This window comes from Notamacropus eugenii, chromosome 7 (assembly GCF_028372415.1).
Source record: "Notamacropus eugenii isolate mMacEug1 chromosome 7, mMacEug1.pri_v2, whole genome shotgun sequence".
NCBI lineage: Eukaryota > Metazoa > Chordata > Mammalia > Diprotodontia > Macropodidae > Notamacropus > Notamacropus eugenii.
Genome location: NC_092878.1, coordinates 152,776,423 through 152,803,474, shown reverse-complemented (window position 1 = coordinate 152,803,474; position 27,052 = coordinate 152,776,423). Strand labels below are relative to the sequence as shown.

Here is a 27,052-nt window from a genome sequence, read left to right as displayed (position 1 = left end):
GATGTGTCGGTTTTTTAAATCCATTAAAATGTCATTCCTATATAGGAGATGCAATTTACTAAAAAATAAATATCTTGTTTCATTCTCTTAATACTTCAACAGAGAGGTGTTAGCCATCCTGAAGGTCCTTTTTGACTTAGGAGATACTCATGACCCTGTTACTATAGTCAAAATATTTATCACCATGAAAGTTGTTTTGTAATGAACTTGTCCAAACCTAGTTAGGCTGATCTTAGGATGATAGGTACAGTTTTCACAAATCTTTATTTTTTTAACCTTAGTAATACCTACAAGAGATTATCTTCCATTTTTGTAGCCTGAGAATTTGGTGTCTCATCTGGACAGTTCAAGGGTCTCACGGAATTGGTATAGGCAGTATGTTTTTGGATTTGGAGTTGTCACACCTGTGTTCAAATCCTGCTATTTACTACCTGTATGATCTTAAGCAATTTTCTCTTACTTCTCTTCTGAAGTGAAAAGTTTGGATTAAATGCCCACTTCAATGCTCCAAATCTTGGATTCGGTTTTTATCCTGCCAAGAGAAATGGTATCTTGGCAGCCTAAACAATGACTGTTCATTTCAAAAGAATATCTTGAATGGAAGTAGCTTCCCTGCTTGTATATATAATGAAATGTCCACAATTTGGTAAATACTAATGGGAGTTATTATACATTTGTTTCAGGTGATGCAACAGTGACAATAACTCATAGATACACTCCAGAAGACCAGCTGAAGATCCATACACAACTGGCCGATATTATTGTAGTAGCTGCAGGTAAGTCCAATGGAAGAAAATTCTCTACACTGAATTTGGAGCATGAGCTTGGTGGAAACCATTCTATTAATTTAAGTAAGACTAAGTCTAAGGATTTATTGCTTAGATGGGGAAGGAATTCAGAGGTATAGAAATTCATCCTACTTTCCAAAACTTAATAATTTACAATATTCTTAAACTTTAGGGATGATTCCTCAACCAAGATTGAACAAGGGTTCAGAGGTTAGGTAATAGTCTCAGAATAACAATAATTACTTAAAATGTTAATGTGCCTTAAAGAATCATTTCCCTAAATTCCCTTCTTGACCACTCCCTCCAAGGATTTTCCTTTTAATGTGGTACGAAGTAAACACAAGTGTTCTGACCATTTCCAAAAGTCATCAAAATTTTCTTCCTTCTCTTAGTCTGAGCCACTCAAGGACTAGAAACAGAGGAGAGCACTTAGATGTATCTACCCAAGGACCTCTGGACTATGTCTAATCACTGTCCTAATTGTGTCCTTAGGTAAAAGTGTCCTTCCCTGAGTATTTATGCAATTCCTTTTTGGTCAGCTGATATTTCTTTTAAAGCATTTACAATATAGATCATAAATGGATTTTTTTAACATTAACCAACTGAGTCACAAATAATAACTATGTATGCTAACTTTGTAAGCCCTTGACCTAGTTGTTTCCACACTATTACTAAGAATTAAAGGACCCTAACTTACTGTTGTTGGTCTAAAGTCCTGAGCCTAATAGCTTAATTTTAGACTTGACATTGGATGTTCCCCTACCAACAATCTATAATTTAATGGATCTGGTATTAAGCTTGCAAACTTTTTGACTATAGGAAATTACCACTAAGAATAGAGACATTGCAGGGAAATAATATCTCCCCAGCTTCATGGCAGTTCCAGGCAGGAGTAGATTGTCAACATGCATTCAGTGAGGCTTAGAGTCTGCCAGGTGTCAGTGGAGAAATTGAGTCAGGAGAATAACCTCAGCCCAGGCTGAACAGCCACTCTCCCACCCTTCCCATGAGATCACCTTTTGCAGTTCATACCAGTATCTCACAGGCTTACTGGCATCATGGACTGGAGGCTCAGACCGCCTTTCTCACTATCCATACCTAGCGTTAGACCCAGAAGAACAGTCACTTAATAGTCCCATAGCACCTTAAAATAGCAAATTCCAATAACCAGGTTTCAGAAATGACTATAATTTCACATTGTCTAAGCAATATCTTTTGAGGCAAGTCTTAAGTGGCTTACACGCCTTTCTATATCTCTTCTAGTTCCTGCTTAACTAACAGTCATAAAATCAAATTTACCATTAAAGCCTTAACTTTTCTATCAATGCCAAATTTTACCTGAAGTTACCTGCCTCTAGGAGACTTAGACTAAAACTCATTTCCCTAAACTAAAAATGTCTCTGATTTATTCTCAGTAATTAATTCAGTAAATTGTTTTAATACTAATTGATTTTACATTACTTTGTAACATGTCCAAATTTTATCCCCATCTCTCCCCTCCTCCCACCCCCTAATACCTGATTACCCCTTCCTTCAATAAACCCTCCCTTCTGTCACACCCCACCCTTCCCTTATCCTCATCCTCTCTCTTTTCTTGTAGGGCAAGATAAATTTCTATACCCCACTATCTGTGTTTCTTATTTCTTGGTTATATGCAATAATAATTCTCACATTCATTTCTAATACTTTGAATTCCACCTTCTTTCCCTCCCTCCCTCCCTCCCAATCTCACTGAGAAGGCAAGCAATTCAATACAGGCTATATATGTGTCATTTTGCAAAAGACTTCCATAATAATCATGTTGTGTAATACTAACTATATTTCCCTCTATCCTATTCTATCCCCCCTTATTATTTTATTCCCTCATTTGACCTTGTCCCTCTCCAAAAGTTTTTATTTCTAATTACTCCCTTCTCGCATTTGCCCTCCCTTCTATCATTCCCCTCTCCCTACTTGTCACCTCCTCCCCTACTTTCCTGTAGTATAAGATAGATTTTCGTACCAAATTTAGTGAGTATGTTATTCCCTTCTGAAGCCGTATGTGGAGAGGGTAGCTTCACTTTCCCCCTCTCCCTTTTTCCCTTTTCTCCTCCATTGAACAAGATTTTTTTTTATCTCTTTTATGAGTTACAGCTTGCCCACTTTCTATTTCTTCCTTTCTCCTCCCAGTATTTTCCTCCCTCACCCCTTAATTTTTATTTTATATATATATATATATATATTTTTTTTTTGAGGATATCATCTCTTTTGATTCAACACAGCCTGTACTCTCTTTCTACATGTGTGTGTGTATGTGTGTGTATGTACAATCCCTCCACCTACCCAAATATTGAGAAGTCTCAAGAGTTATAAATATTTTCTTTCCATGTGAGAATGTAAACAGTTCACCTTTAGAAAATCTTTTATGATTTCTCTTTCTTGTTTACCTTTTGAAGCTTCTCTTGATTCTTGTGTTTGAAAGTCAAATTTTCTATACAGTTCTGGTCTTTTCCTCAATATGAATGCTTGAAAGTCCTCTAATGACCATTTATTACCTTGAAGTATTATACTCAGTTTTACTGGGTGGGTGATTCTTGGTTTTAATCCCAGTTCCTTTGACTTCTGGAATATCCTATTCCAAGCCCTTCAATCCCTTAATGTTGAAGTTGCCAGATCCTGTATTATCTTGATTACATTTCCACAATATTTTAATTCTTTATTTCTAGCTACTTGCAATATTTTTTCCTTGACCTTGGAACTCTGAAATTTGGCTACAATATTCCTAGGAGTTTCTCTTTTCATATCCCTTTCAGGAGGTGGATTCTTTCAATATTTATTTTGCCCACTGGTTCTAGAATATCAGGACAATTTTTCTTGATAATTTCATGAAAGATGATGTCTAGGCTCTTTTTTTTGATCATGGCTTCCAGGTAGTCCCATAATTTTTAAATTGTCTCTCCTGGATCTATTTTACAGGTCACTTGTTTTTCCAATGAGATGTTTTCCATTATCTTCTATTTGTTTTCAAACTTTTGGTTTTGTTGTGTAACTGCTTGCTTTATCTCATAGTCATTCATTTCCCTGAACTCAATTCTCTCTTTCAGAGAGCTATTTTGTTCAGTGAGCTTTTGAACCTGCTCCTCCATTTGACTAATTCTTCTTTTTAATGCCTCCTTCTCCTCATTGACTTTTTGGACCTCTTTCCCCAATTGAGTTAGCCTCTTTTTAAAGGTGTAATTTTCCTCAGCATTTTTTATTTCTTCTTTAGTAAACTGCTAACTCATTTTTCAAGCTCTTCTATTGCCTGAGTTCTGCTTAAGTTCACTTTGGAGGCCCTGGAGGCAGGGGTCTTAATTTCTTCTTACAGTAACCTTGTTCTTCCTCATCTGAAATAATGGGAGGAGACACCTGTTCACCAAAAAAGTAACCTTCTATGGTCTTATTTTTTTCCCCTTTTTTGGGCATTTTCCCAGCCTTGACTTCTGAATCCTTTCTCAAGAGATTAGACTCAGCTGCTTGGTTCCCCTAGGCTTTGGGTGGGGGTGGGACCATCACTCAGGGCTGGAGTTTAGATCAGCTGCTCTCTACCACCAGAAGCTTTAAGCTGAGCTGCCTGAACAGTGGATTCAGGTTTCTTCCTAACCTCCATAGCTGGCTACAGTATGTTGCCCTGGCCTCTGCTGTTGCCTGGGGCTATTGCTGGAGAAACTCTATTCCCTTTAGCCCAGCTGGAAAAGCCCTCCCCCACTGACCTTTGGAGCTTTCTTTGTCACTTGTGGGTTGAGGTATCTGGGACCTTCTCTGCTAGGAACTCTGCCAGGAGGTCTGTTCAGGTCCTGTTCCTCCTAGTACTATGTGGCCAGGTCTGTGCTCCACCCTGCTCAGCATCCCATGAGATAGACCTTTCCTGTTGGCTTTCTGGGTTACCTTTGCCTGGAAACCTCTTTCGCTCTATTGTTCTGTGGCTTCTGCTGCTCTAGACTTTGTTGAGAGTCATTTTTACAGGTATTTTGTGGGCTGTGAGGGAAGCGCTAGAGTATATGCGTCTTTCTACACCGCCATCTTGACTCCACCCCTACCCAATTTTCTAAAGCAAAAAGTGGTTAGATCTTTAGTGGAGGGGGCATAACATAGGGGTCAGCAAACTTTTTGGTAAATAGCCAGATATTAAGTATTTTATGTTTTACCCACCAAAAGGCAAAATCAAAGTTATTATATAGCTAAAAGAGGAAATTTTTTTCACAAAATTTTATTGATAAAATAAATTAAATGTATTTGTAAATAAAATATTGGTGGGATTCAAAATATAATAATAATTGAGGACTTTTTTTATAATAGAGCTCTATTCAATAGAATAGAATTCTTTTTTTGATGGGAGAACATTTCACTTAATTTGTGATCAAAGTTAGTACTCCCAGTCATTAAAATCAATTGTAAATATTTATCTGTTAATCTGAACTGTGGTAAGATTGCATCTAATAATAATTATAGCCAAAATTTATATAGCACTACTATATGTGGAGCACTGTGCTAAGCACTTTGACAAATATTATCTCATTTGATCCTCACAACATCCATTCAAGGTAGGTGTTATTATTATCCCCATTTTATAGGTGAAGAAATAGGTAAACAGGTTAAATGACTTGTTCAAGGTCCCCCAGCTAGTAAATGTCTGAGGTTGGATTTGAACTCTGCTCTTCCTGATCCCAGCTCCAGCACTCTATCCAACTGCACCACTTAGCTGTCTCTATATTTCATATTTGAAAATATCTTTTCACACTGATAAGTACTGCCAAATATTCCTCTCAGTCCATGAGCATATGATTTTAATTGCACAAATTCATTGTCTGGAAGACATTTAAAGAATTCTCTTGGATTCTTCTCTTGATATTTGCTTTCAGAATGTCATTACATTGCACATTAATTACTTTCAGTTGAAGGTTAACCAAAAACTTCCCAATCCTGTCTAGAAATGTAAATTATGGGACAGAGATAAAGCAATTTCAGCTATTTCCACATTTTAGGACATTAAGAACCAAAATAAGGTTTAAAAAAACCCAAAACAATAACAAACTTGAGCTATAGAGAAAGCTAATCCCTACTCCCTAACTCAACATCTCTTCACCATTACCTAGAACCCTCCCAATAACAGAGCTGTGTTAGCAGCCCAAGATGCTTCTGGCAGAAGTCAACTCAGCACCCTGTACCAACCCTTCCCCTCCATTCATACATACATTCACAAAAGTGAGGAGATTCACATATCAGACAGCAAAACTTTGCTTAGAGTGAGATATCAATGAGGACCTCTATAAGAGTGAGCAGTTGTAGTAACACTCTGCTACAATAACCTCAGTCAGAGAATAAAGGAACAGTGGAATGGAGAGTGGGGAGGGTTCAAGACATGTGTTCATTCCTGCAATAGAACTCAGTGCCCCTCATCCCCACCCCTCCTAGTGCCACAGGGATCCAGACTCCAAATGGCTGAAATTTGTTCAGGGTGCCATGATAGTATGGCAGCACTCTCTGCCACTTAGGCAGAGAAATGAGTAACAGAGGGAATGGGTGAATGAATATGTCTGTTAGGCAGGGGGAGGCACTCCACTAAGGCTGAGGGAAAGTGCCCAGTTAGTTTATTTTCTCCCCAAAGTCATATGGGGCAGAGATTAAAGCTGATTAAATTGTTCAGAGTGGGAGAGACTAATACACCTTGAGACTGTCAAATAGCCATTGAAGGGGAGGGAGTCAGAAAGTGGGCAACAGGAGAAAATAAGGTGGGGAAAAGACCAAAATTACCAAAGATCTCAGTAGGAAGAAACCTCAATTAAAGATTGAACATACACAGATAAATCAACAGGGAAGATAGTAATTGCAGAAGTAAATATGGCCTCTAGAATAGGGAAAAGAGTTGAGGCAGCTATGAATAAGTATTGGAAGACAAAGGAAAATGAATCAGCATCAGATGAGAGAGCAGACCCTGTGGATGCTCAGGAAAGCATGGAATCACAGTAGGATGTTCCTAAATGGTTTAAAAGAGAAATAAGAATTGTGAAAGCAGAATTTATATCTTTCACAAAAGAAATAATTGATAGAATAGAAAAACTTGAATCTACAGTTTCAGCGTCACTATCAAGAAAAGGAGAAATCATCTGTAAAGTACCACTTTCAATCCCACACCTGATTTTCAACACTTTAATTATCCCTTGTAGTTATTCTGTTATACCACCATAAATTTTATATTCCCCTTTTGGAATTAGAGCCCAAGTACAGTCTTCTGATAATGACCTGCATCCATGATGAGTACAGTTAAATAGAATAATAAAATAACCACATAATTTAACAAAGAGAAACTGTGCTCCTGAACTATTATTAAATGTCTCTGGAACTCTCAGTTACCAAGGGCAGGAATTAATGTCTAAGGTCCTTTTTAACTGTGAAAACTCTGTGAGCCCAATCAATTCCCTACGTGGAAACCATCCTGATGAAAGATACAGGATGCTTTGAATTATGGATCCTGACATATTTCTGCCACCAGAGGGCATCAATTAGGTGTGTAGAATACTGGTCACACATCTTTGTCTTAATCTTGTCCTTAAGATATTTTGTATGGAGACCATAGAAACCAGTTGTACCCCTTTCTCTTATGTACCTGAAAAAAGACTATAAGGATAAAAGAAGACAGAACATTGAAAAAGAATAACCTAATACATTCCACCAAGGAGGGAAAAGACCATTCAAAAGAAAATTTGAGAAATTCAACAAAATAAGTGGATTGTTATGTCACCGTTCTCAGCATTCTTTTGATACAAACACTGATTAGAAAGTTTAACACTAGAATTGCTGGCTGATGGAGCCTAGCCTAGGGGATTTTTTATTCATTGATAAACACGTATACATGTATATCCATACACATATGTATATATACATGTGTCTGCACACGTACACACATATACATGCATACATGTGTTATATATCTCTGAGAGTTAAATCCCTCTTACCACCTGTTTTTACATTTCAAAATGACTCAGCTCCAAGCAGGAAGAGGGATGGATCATGGGTTTCCAGAGGCTGGCTCTTACTAAGTTTTCAATCTAGTCAGCCCTCCAAATATTTTTCACAGTGCACACTGACTAGACCTCCCCCATCTTGTACTTATAATGTTGATTATTTGAATGCAGGAGTGGAACTATGTTTATCCCTAATGAATTATATTACATTAGATTTGGCTTACTGCAAAAGTGTGCCTAGATCTTTGTGGCATTCAAAGGTCTTCAAAACTGACCTTAACCTACCTTTCCCATCTTATTGTACGTCCCTCCCATTTTCTCACTCTACATTCCAGCCAAACTGGTCTTCTTGCTGTTTCTCATGCGCATTCCCTCTCCTGTCTCTCTACCTTTGCCCTGGCTTTTCCCCATGCCTGGAATGCACTCCCTCATCACTTCTGCCTGTTAGTTTTTTTCAAAACTTAGTTCAAATTCAGCTCAAATCACGTCTTACTTGAAACCTTTCCTGACTCCTCTAGGTGCTAGAATATGTCCCCTGTTACTTTGTTTTTATTGTGTATTTTTCAAATATTTATAATGATATACGTATTATTTATACATGTCTGTGTATACCCACAAATCATATGTGCATATAATATGTGTGCATGTATATTATTTTTGTTGTTCAGTCATTTCAGTTATGCCCAACTCTGTGACCCCATTTGGAGTTTTCTTGACAAAGATACTGCAGCTGTTTGCCATTATATGTCCATATAAATAATATGCATACATAATATACATGTCATACACATATACCATATTTGTACATGGACACTATAAAGTGCATGTTATATGTTATATGCAAATAATGTATATGTATTTATATTATATATTACACATACACACATGTAAATAAGTTTCTATATTTAATGTCATGTTATACTTAATATTATATATTATGATAAACACTGTATATACTATATATAAAATAACACATACTATACATATAATACACACATATATATAATGTGTGTACATATGTATATCTATATGTATATGTAATGGCTTGATTTTTTTGATTTCTATGCCCAGAGCTAGGCACATAGGAAATAATAATAGTTATTTCTTCATGGGTTATGAACTCTCATTTAGCCTTTTCTGTTCTATCAGGAAAGGATTAAGCAGATCACCTGTTTTTCTTTTCACATCTTTATTACTAAGGATGTCTCACTGGGCAGGGAAAGAGGGAGGAACATATTTGGAAATGAAGATGATGGAAAACAAAAGTTATTGATTAGAAAAAGAAGAATGGATGACATAAGCAAATGGATCAAACTCGTGTGTTCAGAGAAGTCAGACAGTATAAGAACCAGGAGGCAGCAGCTAGGAGGAGGGAGTGGCCAACATTGCTAAGTGCTTCAGAGCCGTCAATAAGGCAAAAGACTGAGAAAGGACCATCACATGTGATCAATATATCATCGCTAGTAGCCTGGGCAGTAGCAGCATCTGCTGAATGATGAGGTTGGAAACCAGCTTGCAAAGGGTTGAGAAACAAGTGGGAAGTGACCAAATGGAATCAGTGAATGTAGAAGCTCTGTCCATGTGCTGAGCTGTGAAAGGGATGAAATACGTAGAATTATAACTTGAGAGATTGGTATTATCAATTAGACTTTTTTTTGCAATCTTGTTGATGGATGTTAATCAGTATAGATTTATAAATGGTAGGGAAGGAGCCAGGAGATGACAAGATTGAAAATTAGGGACAGGTGGGGGAATTAAAGGGGCAACACACTGGAGGAAAAGGGAGAAGATGAGACTGAGAGCATAGAGGATTGGTGTGTTTTCAAGAAGGACCCCCTCTTCATCTGAAACAGAACAAAGGAAGTGACAGCCAGGGATGATGATGAGAAGATCTAGAATATGAAGTCTGGTGAGGTCTTCTGGCAAGAGGAAGGGAATAGAGGTCATATAATTTGGACAAATATAAGAGAGAAGATTTGGAACATTTGTTGAGGAGAATGGCCCAAAGAATCAATCAGAGGAGTATCAAAAGGATTGATATGAAGCAAAAGGGGAGGATCCAGTTAAGATTACATAAAATAAACCTACAGTTGGGACATCTGAGTTTTGAGATATCCTCCATCCACTTTTAGGCAAGGGAGAAGGCAGATGGGAGTTGTAATCCAACTCTGGAATTTGGAAAGACCTGACTGGCACTAGGAGCAGTTGGCAGTGGACACAGAGGGCAGTGAAAGGTTGAATGGAGGAGTTCTATATTTAAGTTTGTGAAGGTAGGAAAGCAAGTTCAGAAGAGGGGTTCTACCTGGGAAAGCAAGGATGGATGGTGACTGGAGATTGCAGTAAGGGCAGGTTATAGGTTTGTGAAGGATAAGCTTCAGGGGAAATGGAAAGGTAGAAGGTTAGAGGAACTTCAGCATTACAGATAGTGGAGTGATAGTGGGTGATAGTAAGAACCAAGTTATGATCAGTGCTGTTCTGATAAAATATTTAAGAAAAGGCTCTCCACAAAATCCAAAACAACACAGAAAACCCCCAAACCCAAAATGCACAAAAAACTTTTAAGTTTAATATGGACTATTAATATTTTTTTTTATTCCTTTCTTAAGCTTAGGCATTCAATAAAACAATAAGTTAAACTCTATTTGGTTTGTATTTGCCAACTTCTGGGATATTAATGCTCACACTGAAAATGTGACAATCAGCCAGTTATGAGCTCACTCCAGCATACTTATGACTTACCATACCTGTGTGGTGGAGCTATAGTGGAGTAAGGTGTAGCTCTTGGGAATTGAAGATGTTAATCATCTAGGAAGCAATGGAATTTGAAGGAAAAACCAAATGTAAACTGAAGTGCCCCAAAAGGAGGATGGAAAATGTGGAGGATAGGAGGACTATCAGCCAGTGAATGAATTCCTTAAGAAAGGAGTAATTAAAGACCTAGGGGCCAGTAGAGAAGATAATTCAGTATCTGGATTGAGTAATATATCTGGCTGAAGTGAACCTGAAAGGAGGAGAGGGATTGCTGAGAAATGGTGGTAAAGGGAGAGGATGGGCAGAGTTTGAAAGGGCAGAGTACATGGAGACTAACATAGATGGATGTGAAGGAGCTGAGAGTGGGAGCCAGAAGAGAACAGAGCTTCCTTGGGTAGCCTGGGAATCAAACACAAGAATTCTGAGAGGAACTATAGGACTTGTCACAATGGTGCTGCTCATTGAATTGTCATTCCCTGAACTGGAAGTAGGGGGTGAGGGATTCTTGAATATCTGGGCAGTCCCTGGCCCTGCCTGAGAGTTAAAGGCAGGGAGGGATAAGTCTTTGACTGGTTAGAGAGGGGTGAGGCTGATATATATCCTTCAATCACCAGCTGGCCAGCACAGCCCTGGGTTTATTTGAATGTTGAATAGATTAACTTTCCCTGGGTGGCATGAATGGGGATGGGGAGGGGGAAGGGGTTGAGGGATTAGGAGAAGTGTTGCTCTGGAGGATCTGGGATCACAAGTCTATGTCTTCCTCCAAAATAAGCCATCATGTAAATATGTGAGAAATAAACAAATGGATTTAGGAATGGATATCAGAGAAGGAGATAATAATCTCAAATAGCATAATTGAAACAGGCAGGGTTGGATTGTTGTCTTAACTTGACTGTCAGCATATATGGAAGCAATCCCATCTGGGAGAAATAAGGAAAGTTGGGAGGAGGAGTAACATGATGTTTCAGGGAGATTGATAAAATGCCTGGGAGATGACAATGAAGAATGTGATGATGAAATATTTTGAATTGGCTTATACTGAAAGGGGCGGGGGGAGTAAAAGGCAACCAGTTACGATCATTTACTGAAGACCAAAAGAGAATCATAAAAATGTGACAAGTCATTCTTTGAGGTACTCAAGTTCTTCCAGGGTTACCATTTGGAAATTAACCATCTGTTTTTTCTTTGAAATGACTTCAACTAACCTTTAAGATTTCGTAGGGGTATAGAGTAAAGAGCATGGAGTTAAGAAGACTGGTTTTAAATCTTGGCATTACCTATATAATCTTGAATGAATGGCTTCACCTCTTTGCCCTTCTCATCTGGATGAGAAGGCCTGATCCTATGATTTGAGGTTATTATAAAGATTTGAGAGACAGTATTGTGAAGTGGATAGAGAGCCAGCATCAAAGACATGAAGACTTGGGATTCAAGTCTCTTCTCTGACTTGTGCTGTCTATTTGACCCTCTATTTCAGTGTTTTAGGTAACTCTCTAAGACTATAATGTCTATTTATATAGAATGTTGAATTTATAGACGCTGTTATATTGGTCAAGGGAGCTTTCTCAATGGAGAATCCTTTATATTAATGAAGTCACAAGCCTCATTCCCATTCCTACCCCTAAGAACATTTGATATGGAAATCTGAGGCTCCTCTATATCACAGAATATGGAGATAATAGGTAAAAGGAGCATCATGCACAGGAGGAGATAGAATGCCAGTCTAAGATTCATGGTAGAATAATTCTGATGCATGGGGGTTTACTTTATATCCTGCAACTTTGTTCACGTTGTTTCAGTAAATGTTTTAGTTGACTCGCTAGGGTTCTCTAAGAAAAGCATCATATCATCTGCAAAAAGTGATAATCTTGTTTCCTCTTTGTCTCTACTTATTTCTTCAATTTCTTTTTCTTGTCATTGTTATAGGTAGCATTTCTAGCACTGTATAATTAGTGAATAATAATAGTGATAATGGACATCCTTGCTTTACTCCCAATCTTACTGGAAAAGCATTATTATTACTATTGATTACTTCGTCAATTTCTTTTTCTCGTCATTGCTACAACTAGCATTTCTGGCATGATATAATTACTGAATACTAATAGCTATGATATCTTTACTCCTGATCTTCTGGGAAAAGCATTATCATTATTCTCATTATAGATAATGCTGGCTCTTGTTTTTATATAGATGCTGGTTTTATCTTTTTTTAAAGAATGTTTCATAATTATGTTAATATAGTTACTGTGTGTATCTTGGCAAGAAGATTTCCAGATCTTTATACTGTTTGTATTTATTTTAAATGGAATTTCTCTTTCTGTCTCTTTCTACTCCATTTTGCTGGTCACAGACAGAAATGTTGATTCTTTGGGATGGACTGTCACCCAAATAGTTTCTTATGGTTCTCCAATTACTCTTCATGCCTCCAGTCTTTAAGCTCACCAATCCATCTTACACAGAGCTGCCAAAGTAATACTTAACTTTTTTTCTTAAAATGTTTTCATTAAATAACTGTCACTTCCCAATGCTGGCCGCCCCCTATAGAACTCTTCCTCATAACAAATAATCAGAGCCCACAAAGTCAATCGAAGCACATTCCTCATTCTACACACGTCATCCATCACCTCTGACTGAGGAGCAGGAGACATACTTTGCTATCATTTTCAGAAGTCACAGTGAGTCACTGCATGAATCCAATTTCTGAAGCTCATCCATGTTGTTTCCTTTATATTATTGTGGTCGTCATATGAACTGTCCTGGTTTTGCTTGCTTTTCTCTGCCTTAGTTCATATAAGTCTGTTTCTTTAAATTTTTCCTGTTTGTCATTTCGTGAGGCATAGTGACATTCCTTTATATTCATATACTACATTATGTTCAATTGCTTTCCAATGCACGTGCACCCACGTTACTTCCAGCTCTTTGCTGGTACCCAACTCTCCGAAAAGGCGCTAAAATATTTATACATGTCTGAGACCTTCTTTTCCATATTTGACTTCTTGGAGTATATGGCTAGTAGGGTCATTATTGGGTCAAAGGGCATATATAGTTTACTGACTTTTAAAATATGATTCCAAATTGTTTTTCAGAACATTTAGGCCAATCCACAGTTCTACCCACACTGCCTTCCCATAGTCCCTCTGACACTTCCTGTTTTCCTCTTTAGTGATTTTTATCAGTCTCATAAAGGTGAAATCAAACATCAGAGTTTTATTAATTTATATTTCTCTTAGTATTAATGATTCAGAGAATTTTCGCTTCATATCACTGTTGATGAATTGCATTTTTTTTCTTTGGAACTTCATTTGTTCACATCTTTTGATTCACTTATCCTTTGGGAGATGTCTCTTGTTCTTTAATGTTTGTATAATTCTGCATATATTTTGAATATTAGTTCTTTATTGCTGTTTTTGCGTAAATGTTGAATAACATCACAAAAAAACTAGACAGAACAGAAGATGTGCTTTAAACTTGGCTTCTTTTATATATTTTTTATTTCTATGAAATTGGGCAAAGTCTTTAATCAAATGGAAAGAACTACCAATCTTCAGGATCCAGGGAAATGAACTCTCTACCTTCTCCAAATATCAATCTCTAACCCTTCTCCCAAAGACTTTCTGCCCATCTTAGTGGGGAAGTGTAGGATTCACTTTATTCTCAGAATATTCAAAGATGACTGGTTGAGCCCTTGTCCCTTCCAGTTTAATGAATGTAGCTTCATGATCATGACCATAGTATGAGGTATACTGCTAAATAAAGCAGAGAAAATGGGTGATTCAGTGAAGCTATTTGTGGGGTCTTCTTATTAACCCCATTATACAGTGCCCAATGTCTAAGCCAAAGCTTTCTGTTTCTTTTCCCAACATTATATCATAATCAACATGGGAAACTTCCTTCAAAGGGCCCTCTGTTCCCAATAAAGTCTGCACTCTATCACTGTCTTATTCTTGGAACAGGTGGAGCAGCTAGGTGGTGCAGTGGATAGAGCACCAGCACAAGAGTCAGAAAGACCTGAGATCATATCTCACCTCAGACACTTGACACTCACTAACTGTGTGACCTTGGGCAAGTCACTTAACCCCAATTGCCTCATCCTGGGTCATCTCCAGTCATCCTGATGAATATCTGGTCACTGGATTCATATGGCTCTGGAGAAGTGAGACTGGTGACCTGCACAGCCCTCTCTCACTCAAAACAAAGTCAAGTGCAAGTCATATCATTATTTCTCTGATGACATGGTCTTCTTCAGCAACGAAGGTCGACAACATTCTTGAAACAGGCAAGTTGATATTCAAGATGTCAGGCCACTGGGAAGACACAGGCTCAAGAGGAGAAACCTAAAAAGACCTAGCCTAGAGGGTATAATTTATATCTATTTTGGGTTAGACATTGGCTTGCAGCCCTAGACACCTAATGACAAATCTCTAGAATAGGAAAAGGCTTCATCTAATCCACTGTCTTTCTACTCTATATTCCTTCTTGATTTGTTCTCACTTTTTTTCTATCCCTAGCTTTTCTCCCTCTTCAGGAAATCTTATTCTCAAATCCTTCCTTCTCCTTTCATAAAACCTGCCTGATAGCCTAGAAATAATTTAGTATCTTAGTACTTCAAAAGATCCTTGAACTAATCTATATGACTGCTCCCTCCAGTGGGGTTGATTGCAACTCTACCACCAAGGCTCCTGTCCAGTTCAGCTTTTGTTTAAATCCTTTTCTAAATCATCCAAACAATTGACCTCACAGTCTAGTGACCTTTTTCTAGGTAGTTTGACATTTCAGGGATATTAATTGATCGTTAATTATCCCTCATTCTTTCTGCATGACTAAATCACCTCCTTATCTAGCCATGTATCTCTTTGAGGAAATAATTTACATCATTTCTTCTGTGCAATTCATTGTTGGTTATATGTTACCACCTATTAATATCTTTCGTTCATCTTGTCATTCCCTTCCGGTGACCTGAAATTTTAATTCTGTCGAGATAATGGTATTATTCCATGATTTTTAACCATATGCCATTACCAAAAGAATATTGATGTTAAAAATTATGGCCCTTTGTTTCAGAAAAAAGCTTGGAGTCATTAAAAGTATTATGTGATTTCTTTTTTTATAAATAGTATTTTACTTTTTGCAATTGTAAGATTTTGAGTTCCAAATTTTTTTCCCTCCTTTCTTCCCTTCCCTCCCCTTTTCCAAAGACAGCAAGCAATCTGACATAGGTTATGTGTACACAATCATGAAAGCATATTTCCACATTAGTCATATTGTGAAAGAAGAAACACAACAAAAGGGAAAAGTCATAAAAAACTATGTAGCAACAAAAAAGCAAAAATAATATGCTTTGATCTTCATTTAGATTCCAGAGTTTTTTCTCTGGATTTGTGTAGCATTTTCTGCCAGTATTGTGTAATTTCATAAATGAAATCCAACCTGCTCTTTTCCTCCTCATTGATTCTGGCCATAACTGATTGTCTAACCATAGTGTCTGTATAAGATATACATACTGATGGGTCAATTTTTTTGCATATCATAGTCTAGATAACTGGCTGTCTCCACATGTGAGTTTTTTGGGTCTGAGAAAAAGGCTAAGTTGCTAAGTGATTATGAATTACTTTTGGGAGGCTGTGAAATTTTGCAGATAATGTTACAATCAGTGCAATGTCATCTATAAGTAGGAGAATCTTTCTGGAAGACCTAACCATCTCTAGGGAGTTCCTTTTCTGTTTGTACTCTGTGTTGGATTGGAAATTCTCCATGGCAATAGCAAATGACTTAACAAGTGCATACCTCCATGTCTTGTGCCTTGCTTGATGATGATACAATGTCTGAAATGAAATAATAATGCCCTAAATGTGATCCAGGTCAAATTTAAAGTAAATTAACCTAGCTAGTGGGTCAGAGAAAAGCAAATAAATGAAGAAGGCTTAATAATTGTTATCATCATTATTAATGTAAGGTAATGTGATGTAATGGATAAAATACCAGTCTTAGGGACAGGAAGACCTAAGTTCAAGCCTCACATATCACTAACATATATATTGGTTGCTTGGCCCTGGGTGGCACTTAAGTTTTCAATCCCCTAGATCACAGGTGTCAAAACACATGGACACAGAACTCCTGTTGCCTGAAACAGATTAAAATGTAATTGGAAAATTTTTGAAAATATTAGCTATGATAGAACATAGCTAATATTACATTTTAGGAAGGTTGGATGGCTCAGGGGTTAGAGTGCTGATCCTGGAGTCAGGAAGCCTCATCTTCAAGAGTTCAAATCCAGACACTAGCTATGTGGCTCTAGGCAAGTCACTTCAACCTGTTTACCTCAGTTTCCTCAATCTGTAAAATAAGCTGGAATAGGAAATGGCAAACCACTACAGTGTCATTGCCAAGAAAACCTCAAATGGGGCCACAGAGTCAGACACAATTGAAAGGACTGAATAACAAATTAAACTGATCTCTCTGCCTCAAGTCTTTCTGTCTTCATTCAACTACCAAAGTGATTTTTCTTAATGAGTAGGTATAACCATATCTCACCCTTTACTCCCACCTCAGGAAATTCTTGGAACAATCTATTACCCCTCTTTCTCTGTGTCTTTTTCTCTGTCTCTACCACTCTGCATTTATGTATATGTATATATATGTATATATATACACACAAATATATGCATACATCTACATACGTGTACATATACATACACACATATGTATTTATCTACACGCATATTTCTTTATTTGTTATTCAAAACCTTTTAAAAGGGGGCTGGTGTATCAGCCTTGTTATAAGGGAGCTGTTTCTCTATGTTCTAGTGGCTACTGGAACTGTATCTTTCATCCTGTAAATTGCATGCTCTCTAAAGGCAGCTTTCTCTTTTCTGTGTTTGCCTAGCACCCAGCACAGTATCTTCTATATAGCCTATTATCAATTAATATTAATTATTAATATAATGTTATGTACTCATTGAATTTGTTGATTTAAATTTTTAATAGCAGGTTCATTGTTTTAGAATGATGTAAATGAAAAGATATGGGAGAAAAATTAGATGATATTCCTTTATGTTTTTGATTTATGAATTATCTTGCTTTGAATCAACTACAGTTGCTCACCTGACATGAATATATTTGTTGTGATTCTTCTAAAAGCCTACTAATCCATCTTCTTAGTTTTTTAGTTTTTTAAAAACCGGAAACCCAGAAGCTCTTTCTAGTTTTTTCCTCATATTCTGATATGTTTGTCTGCACCTTTCCCATTGATCCCTGGGTTTCCTGCTTCCCCAGATTTGAAAAGCCAAAAAAAAATCTTCTCTCATTAAGTGGTCATTCCAAACCTCTGTTTGAACTCCTCCATTGATGGGGAGTTCATTTCCTCACAAGGTCTTACCAGAAGGTGAAGAAGAAGGGCAGATAATCTAGAAGCCTTTTCTAGGGCAAACTCAGTCTTTGGATTCTTTGGGAGTCCTGAATACCTTGTTTGTATATTCTCACCAAGGCTTTATATGGCATGAGATAAAGCCCAGTGACTCAGTGCCTGCACCTACAGGTTAGGGGTACAGAGACATAATTGAGGAATGGAGACTGTCTTCTAATGCCTGAAATGGAAGAGAGTGTCACTGTGCTTTTTAGTGTGGGTAGGGACCCTTCCATAAGAGTCCTTATACATCGGATGATATATTCAAATTGTGTAGAGTTGAATGGAGCCTCCTAACATGTTTTAACTAGTAAAAGCGAAATGATTTCATCAGAGTTAAGATCAATCTTCAGTGGGCTGAGGCTTACAAGCACCATTCATTCCTCTGAGCCATAGGTTTGGTACCAGCTGCCAAGTTTTTCTTAGAAAAGTATTTGATTTCTGGTTTTAGCATGTCACATAGGAAAAATTCAGAGGCAGCTAGATTGAAAGGAAGGCCTTTGGTGGAGGATATGGAAACCTCATGGAATAGGCTGTTTAATAACAACTTGATATCTCTCATTCCTAGAAGAAATTCCTGAAGTTGCCTCAATTTGAGGAAACAGGCTGGGATGCCACCCCTCCATCAACTTGGATAATTTTTAAAAATTTTTTTTAATTTTATTTTTCATTTTTAACCGAGTTTATAACAGATAAAACAATTCAAACTTTTGGATAGATGATGCTTCTTTTTAAAGCATTTACAATATGGACCACAAAAGAATTTTGTTTTTTAAACATTAACCAACTGAGACACAAATGATATTTATGGTGCTAACTTCACAAGCTCTTGACCTAATTGTCTCCACACTATTACTAAGAATTAAAGCACCCTAACTTATTATTGTTGGTCTAAAGTCCTATGCCTAATAACTTAATTTTAGGCTTAACCTCGGATATTCCCCTACCAATAATCTATAATTTAATAGATCTGGTATTAAGCTTACAAACGTTTTGACTATAGGAAATTGCCACCAAGAGTAGGGACATTGCAGGGATACAATATCTCCCCATATTCATGTCAATTCCAGGCAGGATTAGATTGTCATCTTGCATTCAGTAAGGCTTAAAATCTGCCAGGTGTCAGTGGGGAAATTGAGTCAGGAGAATTCTACCTCAGCCCAGGCTGAACAGACACTGTCCCACTCTTCCCATGAGATCACCTTTTGCAGTTCATACCAGCATCTCTCAGGCTTACTGGCATCATGGATTGGAGGCTCAGACCCCTTTCTTGCTATCCATACCTGGAGTTAGACTCAGAAGAATAGTCACTCAATAGTCCTATAGCATCTAAAAATGGCAGGTTCCAATAACAAGGTTTCAAATATGATTATAATTTCACTTTGATTAAGAAACATCTTTTGAGGCAAGTCTTAAGTGGCTTACATGCCTTTCTATACATGTTCTAGTTCCTGATTAAATTGCAATCATAACAATCAAATTTACCATTAAAACCTTAACTTTTCCATCAATGCCAAATTTTACCCAAGGTTACCTTCCACCAAGAAATTTAGACTAAAATTCTTTTCCCCGAACTAAAGATGTATCTGATTTATTCTCAGCAATTAATTCAGTCAGTTGTTTTAATACTAATTGCTTTTACCTCACTTTGTAACATGTCCAATTTTTCTCCCCATTACTCCCCTCCCCCTGCTTCCTAATATCTTGCATTCTGATTATTCCTTCCCTCAATGTACCCTCCTCTCTATCACACCCCACCCTTCCCTTATCCCCATCTTCTCTCCTTTCTTGTAGGGCAAGATAAATTTCTATACTCCATTCACTGTATTTCTTATTTCTCAATTATGCAATAAAAATTCTCAACATTCATTGCTAAAACTTTGAATTACAACTTCTCTTCCTTCCCCCTTCCCTCCCCAACCTCACTGAGAAGGCAAGCAATTCAATACAGACTAAATAAGTGTCATTTTGCAAAAGTCTTCCATAATAATCATGTTGTGTAATACTAATCATATTGCCCTCTGTCCTACTCTATCCTCCCTTATTTTTTTCCCCCACAATTGACCTTGTCCCTTCTTAACAGTGTTTATTTCTAGTATCTCCCTTCTCCCATTTGCCCTCCCTTCTATCATTCCCCTCACCCCACTTGTCACCTCCTCCCCTACTTTCCTGTGGTATGATATAAAATTTCATATCAAATTTAGTGAGCATGTTATTCCCTCCTTCAGCCACATGTGGAGAGAGTAGCTTCATTTTTCTCCTCTCCTCTTCTCCCTTTTCTCCTCCATTGAAGAAGACTTTTCTTATCTCTTTTATGAGTTATAGCCTGCCCTGTTCCATTTCTCCCTTTCTCTTCCTGGTATTTTCCTCCCTCATCCCTTAATTTTTATTTTATTTTATTTTTTTTGTGTGGATATCATCTCTTCTGATTCAACACAGCCTGTACTCTCTGTCTATGTGTGTGTGTGTGTGTGTGTGTGTGTATGTACAATCTCTCCATCTACCCAAATACTGAGAAAAGATTCAAGAGTTATAAATATTTTCTTTCCATGTAGGAATGTAAACAGTTCAGCTTTAGAGAGTCTTTTATGATTTTTATTTCCTGTTTACCTTTTTATACTTCTCTTGTTTCTTTTATCATAAAGTCAAATTTTCTATACAGATCTGGTCTTTTCCTCAGTATGAATGATTGAAAGTCCCCTACATCATTGAATGACCATTTATTCCCTTGAATTATTATACTCAGATTTGCTGAGTAAATGATTCTTGATTTCAATCCCAGTTCCTTTGATCTCTGGAATATCCCATTCCAAGCCCTTTGATCCCTTAATGTTGAAACTGCCAGGTCCTGTGGTATCCTGAATGTATTTCCACAATACTCAAATTGTTTCTTTCTAGCTGCTTGTAGTATTTTCTCCTTAATCTGGGAACTCTGAAATTTGGCCACAATATTCCTAGGAGTTTTTGTTTTCAGATATCTTTCAGGAGGTGATTGGTGGATTCGATATTTATTTTGCCCTCTGGTTCTAGAATATCAGGGCAGTTTTCCTTGATAATTTCATGAAAGATAATGTCTAGGCTCTTTTTTTTGATCATGGCTTACAGGTAGTCCCATAATTTTTAAATTGTCTCTCCTGGATCTATTTTCCAGGTCAGTTGTTTTTCCAGTGAGATGTTTCACATTATCTTCTATTTTTTCAAGTGTTTGGTTTAGTTTTTTAACTTCTTGTTTTATCTCATTGTCATTCATTTCCCTGAACTCAATTCTCTCTTTCAGAGAGCTATTTTGTTCAGTGAGTTTTTGAACCTTCTCCTCCATTTGACTAATTCTACTTTTTAAAGCCTTCTTCTCCTCATTGGCTTTTTGGACCTCTTTTTCCAATTGGGTTAGCCTCTTTTTAACGGTGTTATTTTCCTCAGCATTTTTTGCTTTAGTAAACTTTAGTAAACTGTTAACTTGTTTTTTAAGCTCTTCTATTGCCTGAGTCCAATTTAAGTTCCCTTTGGAGGCCATGGAGACAGAGGCCTTGACTTCCTGTGACAGTATGCCTTGTTCTTCCTCATCTGAAAGGATGGGGGGGAGACATCTGTTCCCCAAGAAAGTAACCGTCTATGGTCTTTTTTTTTCCCTTTTTTGGGCATTTTCTCAGTCAGTTACTTGACTTCTGAGTTTCTTCTCCATAATCACCCGGCCTCCAGTTCCCCCAAGCCAGCATTGGGGGCTGAGATTCAGAGGAGCTACTCCAAACCCTCAGGGGTTTTAGGCAGGGGCAGGGCTGCTATTCAGTGTGAGATTAAGATCAGCTGCTCAGGTGGGGGCAGGGCCACCACACAGGGCTCAGTTCCCTCAGGGGCTTTACAATGAGGCCTTCAACAATGGATGTGGGCTGCTATCTGCCTTGTGAGCCCCTGTCTGCTGCTGCCTCCCAAGGAGGCTTCAGTTATGGGGACACCCTGCTCCCTTCTTGGCCAGCTGAAAAGACCCTCTCACTGACCTTTGGCACCTGTGGGTTGAGGGATTTGTGCTGCTGCTGGAGATTTTGTCCCTGAAGCCTGCTTGGATCTGCTCCTCTTGGTGCTGAGTGGCCAAAGCTGGGCTGGGCTCTGCTCTGCATCTGGTGTGACAGACCTTTCCCATCGGTCTTTCAGGTCACTCTGGGCTAGGATTCTCCTCCACTCCATTGTTCTGTGGCTTCTGCTGCTCTAGAATTTGTTGAGAGTTCTTCTTTACAGGTGTTTTATGGGCTGTGGGGTAAGAGCTAGTGTATGTGTGTCTTTCTACTCTGCCATCTTAACTTGGATAATTCTTTAAAAAAAATAAATCCTAGGCTTTATCACCTTTTGCAGTCTGTGAGAGCTTTCTGACTATTCCTTAAAATTTCCCCTGAAGCCTCCCCTACAGTTCCTCTTCTGTGCCAGTTCGTATCTCTTAATTTTAGCCTTCACTGAAATGGCTAAGTGTCTGTGGCTCCTTTATACAAATAGGGATGGGGTAGTCAGTAGCGTAGTTGTCAACAACAGTAACAACACCAAGTATTTCTATAAGACTTAAAGGCTTACAAAAGATTTTACAAATGTCCCATTGGATTCCCACAATGATTTTGGTGCTATTAACCTCATCTACAGATGGGAAAACTGAGACTAAAGGACATTAGATGATTTGAGCAATCTCACACAGTGATTATGTGTTTGAGAGAGAATTTGAGATTGAGATCTTCCTGATTTCAAGTCTAACTCTCTATTCACCAAGTCACCTAGCTGCTTCTAATAAAGAAGCATTTATTAAGCACCTACTAAATCTGAGGCACTGTGCCAAATTTGGGGACACAAAGAAAGGCAAATACATAGTCGTTGGCCTGAAGGAGCTGATGGGGAGAGACAAATCTGCAAACAACCATGCACTTACAAGATATAGACAGAGTACTTGGAAAATCATCTCAACAGGAAGATCTTAAAGAAGACGAATGATTTCATGACTACTGGGAACTCTCAAATAAGGAAATACCTCCCATCAATGCAGATGAGCATTTTCTCTGAAGCAGATAGTCTTAGATACTTGCCTGGAGTGCTAAAATGGGGTGATTTATGCAGAGATACACCATCAGGATATCGTTGACTTGAACTCAGGTCTTCATGGCTTCAAGATCAGCCCTTAACTCACTACACTATACCAACTTTTAGTGCTTCCTTCTTTTCATGAAGATTGCCAACCATTTAGTCTTGACACCACCTAAATCATTTCTCTTTTAATCATGGCACAGATTAATGTCAGTGTCAGGATGCTGATCCCATAAAAATGAGGTGCATGTGCCAAAAATTTTTCCATTTTCCCATTTTATTTCAGAATCATACTTACATTAAACATAAGCAAAAAAAAATGTTGGGGGCAGGGTTTCCCTTCTGTGTCAGATGATCTTACCTGGATTATTGTTGAGAGAAGGATCCCATTTCTCAGAGTAAGCAAAATACTAGTTTTCTACATAAGTTAGGAACTGAAAATTCTTTCATGCCACTTAATGTTCAGTCAATCAATCAGTCAACATTTATTAAGTTCACAAAGTTCATTTTTTTAATGCCCAACAGAGCCGAGTGTTGACTGGTTGAGAAAATGAGGGAAACAGTTGAGAATTTTATGTTCTATTTTTTTCTCCACTACTATCAAATAGTGGTGAATAGAGTTTACTGATATACTATAGAAAGTAAATAGGTTTAAAAATATTAGTGAGTACAGATTTTTTTTTCTTTAGCTATGATTATAAGCTCTCTCTCTTTCCCCTCAGGATTTTTGGAAAAGCTGGACTAGAGGTAGCAAACCATTTCTTTTATTTGTAGTAATAGCTAGCATTTGGATAATATTTTAAAGTTTGCAGAGTACTTTCCATGTGTGTTGTCTCCCACCTTTGAATGTGAGCCCCTAGAGAGCTGAGACTTCTGATTTTTTTCCTGATGTCCACAGCAGTACAGTAGTACAGTGCTATGCACACCATCAGTGCTCAATGAATCATTCATTCATGGGTCAGTGCATAGTTCACAGAGAGGCTCCTGGCCCTCATGATACACCCCCTCAAAACCCTTTTGGAAGTCAGCCAGTTATCTTCAAAGTCATCTTTTGCAGAAATCAGAAGGTAGTTCTGATTGTTAAAAATCCTAAGAATGAGAAGGAGGAAAATGGAAAAATAACCACCTCCTTCTCAATATAGAATATGAGTGAGGAGCAGATGGAGGATGGAGGGAGACTTTCTACCTGTCACAGGTTAAGCCTGACAGCTGCCAGCCTTCCACACCACACGACTCACTGCTTGGCATCTCAATTTCCTCACCATGGAAATGCTCTTCTCCTCCCTTACCCACCTAAATATACCATCTCTTCCATTTCAGGGTGCTTTGCTTTAGAATTTGTCAGGGGTGTGTGAGTGTGTGTGTGTGTGTGTGTGTACACATATACATACATGTGTGTGTATATATATATACATATACATATATACACACCTGTGTGTGGATATCAATATTTATATCCACATGCGTATGTGTGTATGGGTATATAAAAATTTATGCGCTCCTGACAAATTACATCAACCATCTCAGGATACTCTACTACATAATTTGTCAAGGGTACAAAATAAGTAGACAAATACATATATATGTAATATATGTATCTGTGTGTATGTATGTGTGTATGCATAGACAGAGTTCCTATGGAGTTATCCAGAATTTTGGAAATGACTTGCTCAGGGTGCCACAGCCAGACTGTGCCAGGGATAGGACTGGAAACCCAGTCTCTCTCTTCTCTGCCACAGGCATCTTGGACTCTCTCCCTCATCTGTTGTGATTTGTTAAACTTCTCAAACGTTTTGAGTCCCAGGACCTATTTACTCTTTTAAAAATTATTGAGGACCCCAAAGATCTTTTGTTTGTAGGTTACATCTACCAATGTTACTGATACATTTAATACATTAATGCTTACTGATACACTTAATGTATCAGTACATTATTAATTTAATACCTTATACATTTAATGTATTAGTATATTATTAATGTATCAGATACATGCAAAACTGGTCATTTAAAAATTTACTTATTGAATCTTTAAAAGTAAAATAATAAACCCATTGCAAGTTAACATAAATGATAACTTAATGAAAAACATTTATATTTACCCACCAAAAATACTGGAAAGGGTAGCATTGTTTTAAGTATTTTGGTAAATCTTTTTTCTTAATAGAAGATGATTGAATTTTCCTATATGCTTCGACATTCACACTAATGTGATATGTTGCTTTAAATATATGAATCAATCCATCCTGGCACAGCTATGGAGTTGGAAAAGGATGGAGTATTTTAATTAGTAAAAAAAAGTATTGTTATTATTACCATTATAATAAAAGTAGTTTTGACCATATCACTCCCACCCAAAAAATGTCAGGAAACTCCAGAGGGCCTCTTAGACCCCACTCTAAGAACCACTATTTATAAGTGTATGTAAATTAAGATACTGAAGTGGGACTTGTGAAGAAACAGGAAAACATATCCCTTCCTTCTTTTTATACCATTTATCAAACTGAAGGTCTACAGAGCCGTTGTGTTGACCTCATTGTTGTATGCCTGTGAAACACCAACAGTCTACCAGTGCCATGCCGGGAAACTGAATCGCTTTCATTTGAATTATCTTAGAAAGATTCTGAGGATCACCTGGCAGGATAAGGTACCAGACACCGAAGTCCTTGCTCAAGCTGAATTGCCAAGCATTCAAATTATGCTTCAGAGAGCACAACTCCGATGGACTGGCCATGTTGTTCAAATGCATAATATATGCTTGCCAAAAAAACTATTTTATGGAGAATTCACAAGGGGTAGTTAGGGTTAGGCACATGGTGGTTAGTAGAAGTGATACAAGGACACTCTCAAGAACTTTGGATTTGACTGTGTGACATGGGAGACACTGGCACACGACCTCTCAGCATGGCATTCCCACATCAGAAAGGGTGCTGTGCTGTATGAGCAAAGCAGAATTGAGACAGCACAAAGTAAACATAGGATGTACAAATTTGAAGTATCCGCCCCAAATATTCACACGGACTATCTGTGCCCAAGCTGTGGTAGAGCATTCCAAGCTCATATTGGTCTGATCAGCCACAGTTGGACACACTGAAACTTCACTTTATCATGGTGATGTCATTTTAGTCCTCTTCAAAAACGAAGGACAACAACCAATCAAGCGTCTAAGTTTTTACAACTTTGCTAGGGATTTGTTTCCTTGGCCTACTCTGCCCTCCTCACAACAGCCTTGTAAGATGGTTATTCTAAGTATTACTAGACACTTGTTGGGGAAGGAAAACTGAGGTAAGGAGCCATAAATTGACTTATTCAAGGTCACTTACGTAGCTGAACACAGAGCCAAGACTTCTTCCAGGCCTTCTAAACATAAGCTACATGTTCTTTCTTCAGCTCCAAAATGTTGGTTAAAATATTTTTCAGAATGAAATGTGGATGGCTGTTGATACTTGTTAGGTTCTTTGAGACAAAAAAAGGAGAAGAAATAAGAATCATCTTGGAAATGAAGAAGACAAGGTGTCACTTCTCCTTACTCATTGGATCGTATAATTTTAAGAATGAAAGGCATCCCTAGTGATCAAGTTCAGGCCTCTCCCAGGAGAGATGATGACTCTAATTTCCAGTGACTGCTCACAGTAGTCCACCCAGCTTTTGATTTTTGCCATCATGACTTTTGGAAGGGGCAGGTGTTTTCATTGGCATCAACTGGCTTAAGTCTCCCTTTTTCCATTTTTGGGAAGAAAAGGCAGACATAGAAGGGCTAAAGCATATTGATTTAGATATAGTTTCTCATTTCATGACCTATTGTCCATAAAGAATAACTTTTGATGTTCTTAGGAATTCTAGAAGTGAGAGAGGGGAAAAGGAAAGAGGTGAGAAGAAGGTACATGTTGTTTTATTTAAAGATATCTGTAGCTGGGACAAAATGTAGTCTTGGAGTCAGGAAGACTCAAATTCAAATCTTACCTTAGATACTTATTAGCTATGGGTCCCTGGAGAAATTACTTAGCCTCTTTTACCTGTAAAATAAGAGTAATAATAGCACCTGTTTCAAAGTGTTATTGTGAGTAACAAAT

The 27,052-nt window shown here is 37.7% G+C and overlaps 1 protein-coding gene across 2 annotated transcripts in view; it reads left to right on the top strand.

The window, feature by feature from the left end:
• The window catches only part of MTHFD2L (methylenetetrahydrofolate dehydrogenase (NADP+ dependent) 2 like), a 124,658-nt gene that overhangs the window by 52,335 nt on the left and 45,271 nt on the right, over positions 1 to 27,052 (top strand). For both annotated transcript variants that reach the window (XM_072624281.1, XM_072624282.1), the window contains exon 6: positions 684 to 776. In XM_072624281.1, coding sequence (XP_072480382.1) covers positions 684 to 776 — 93 coding nt within the window. The remainder of the gene's footprint in view (positions 1 to 683; positions 777 to 27,052) is intronic.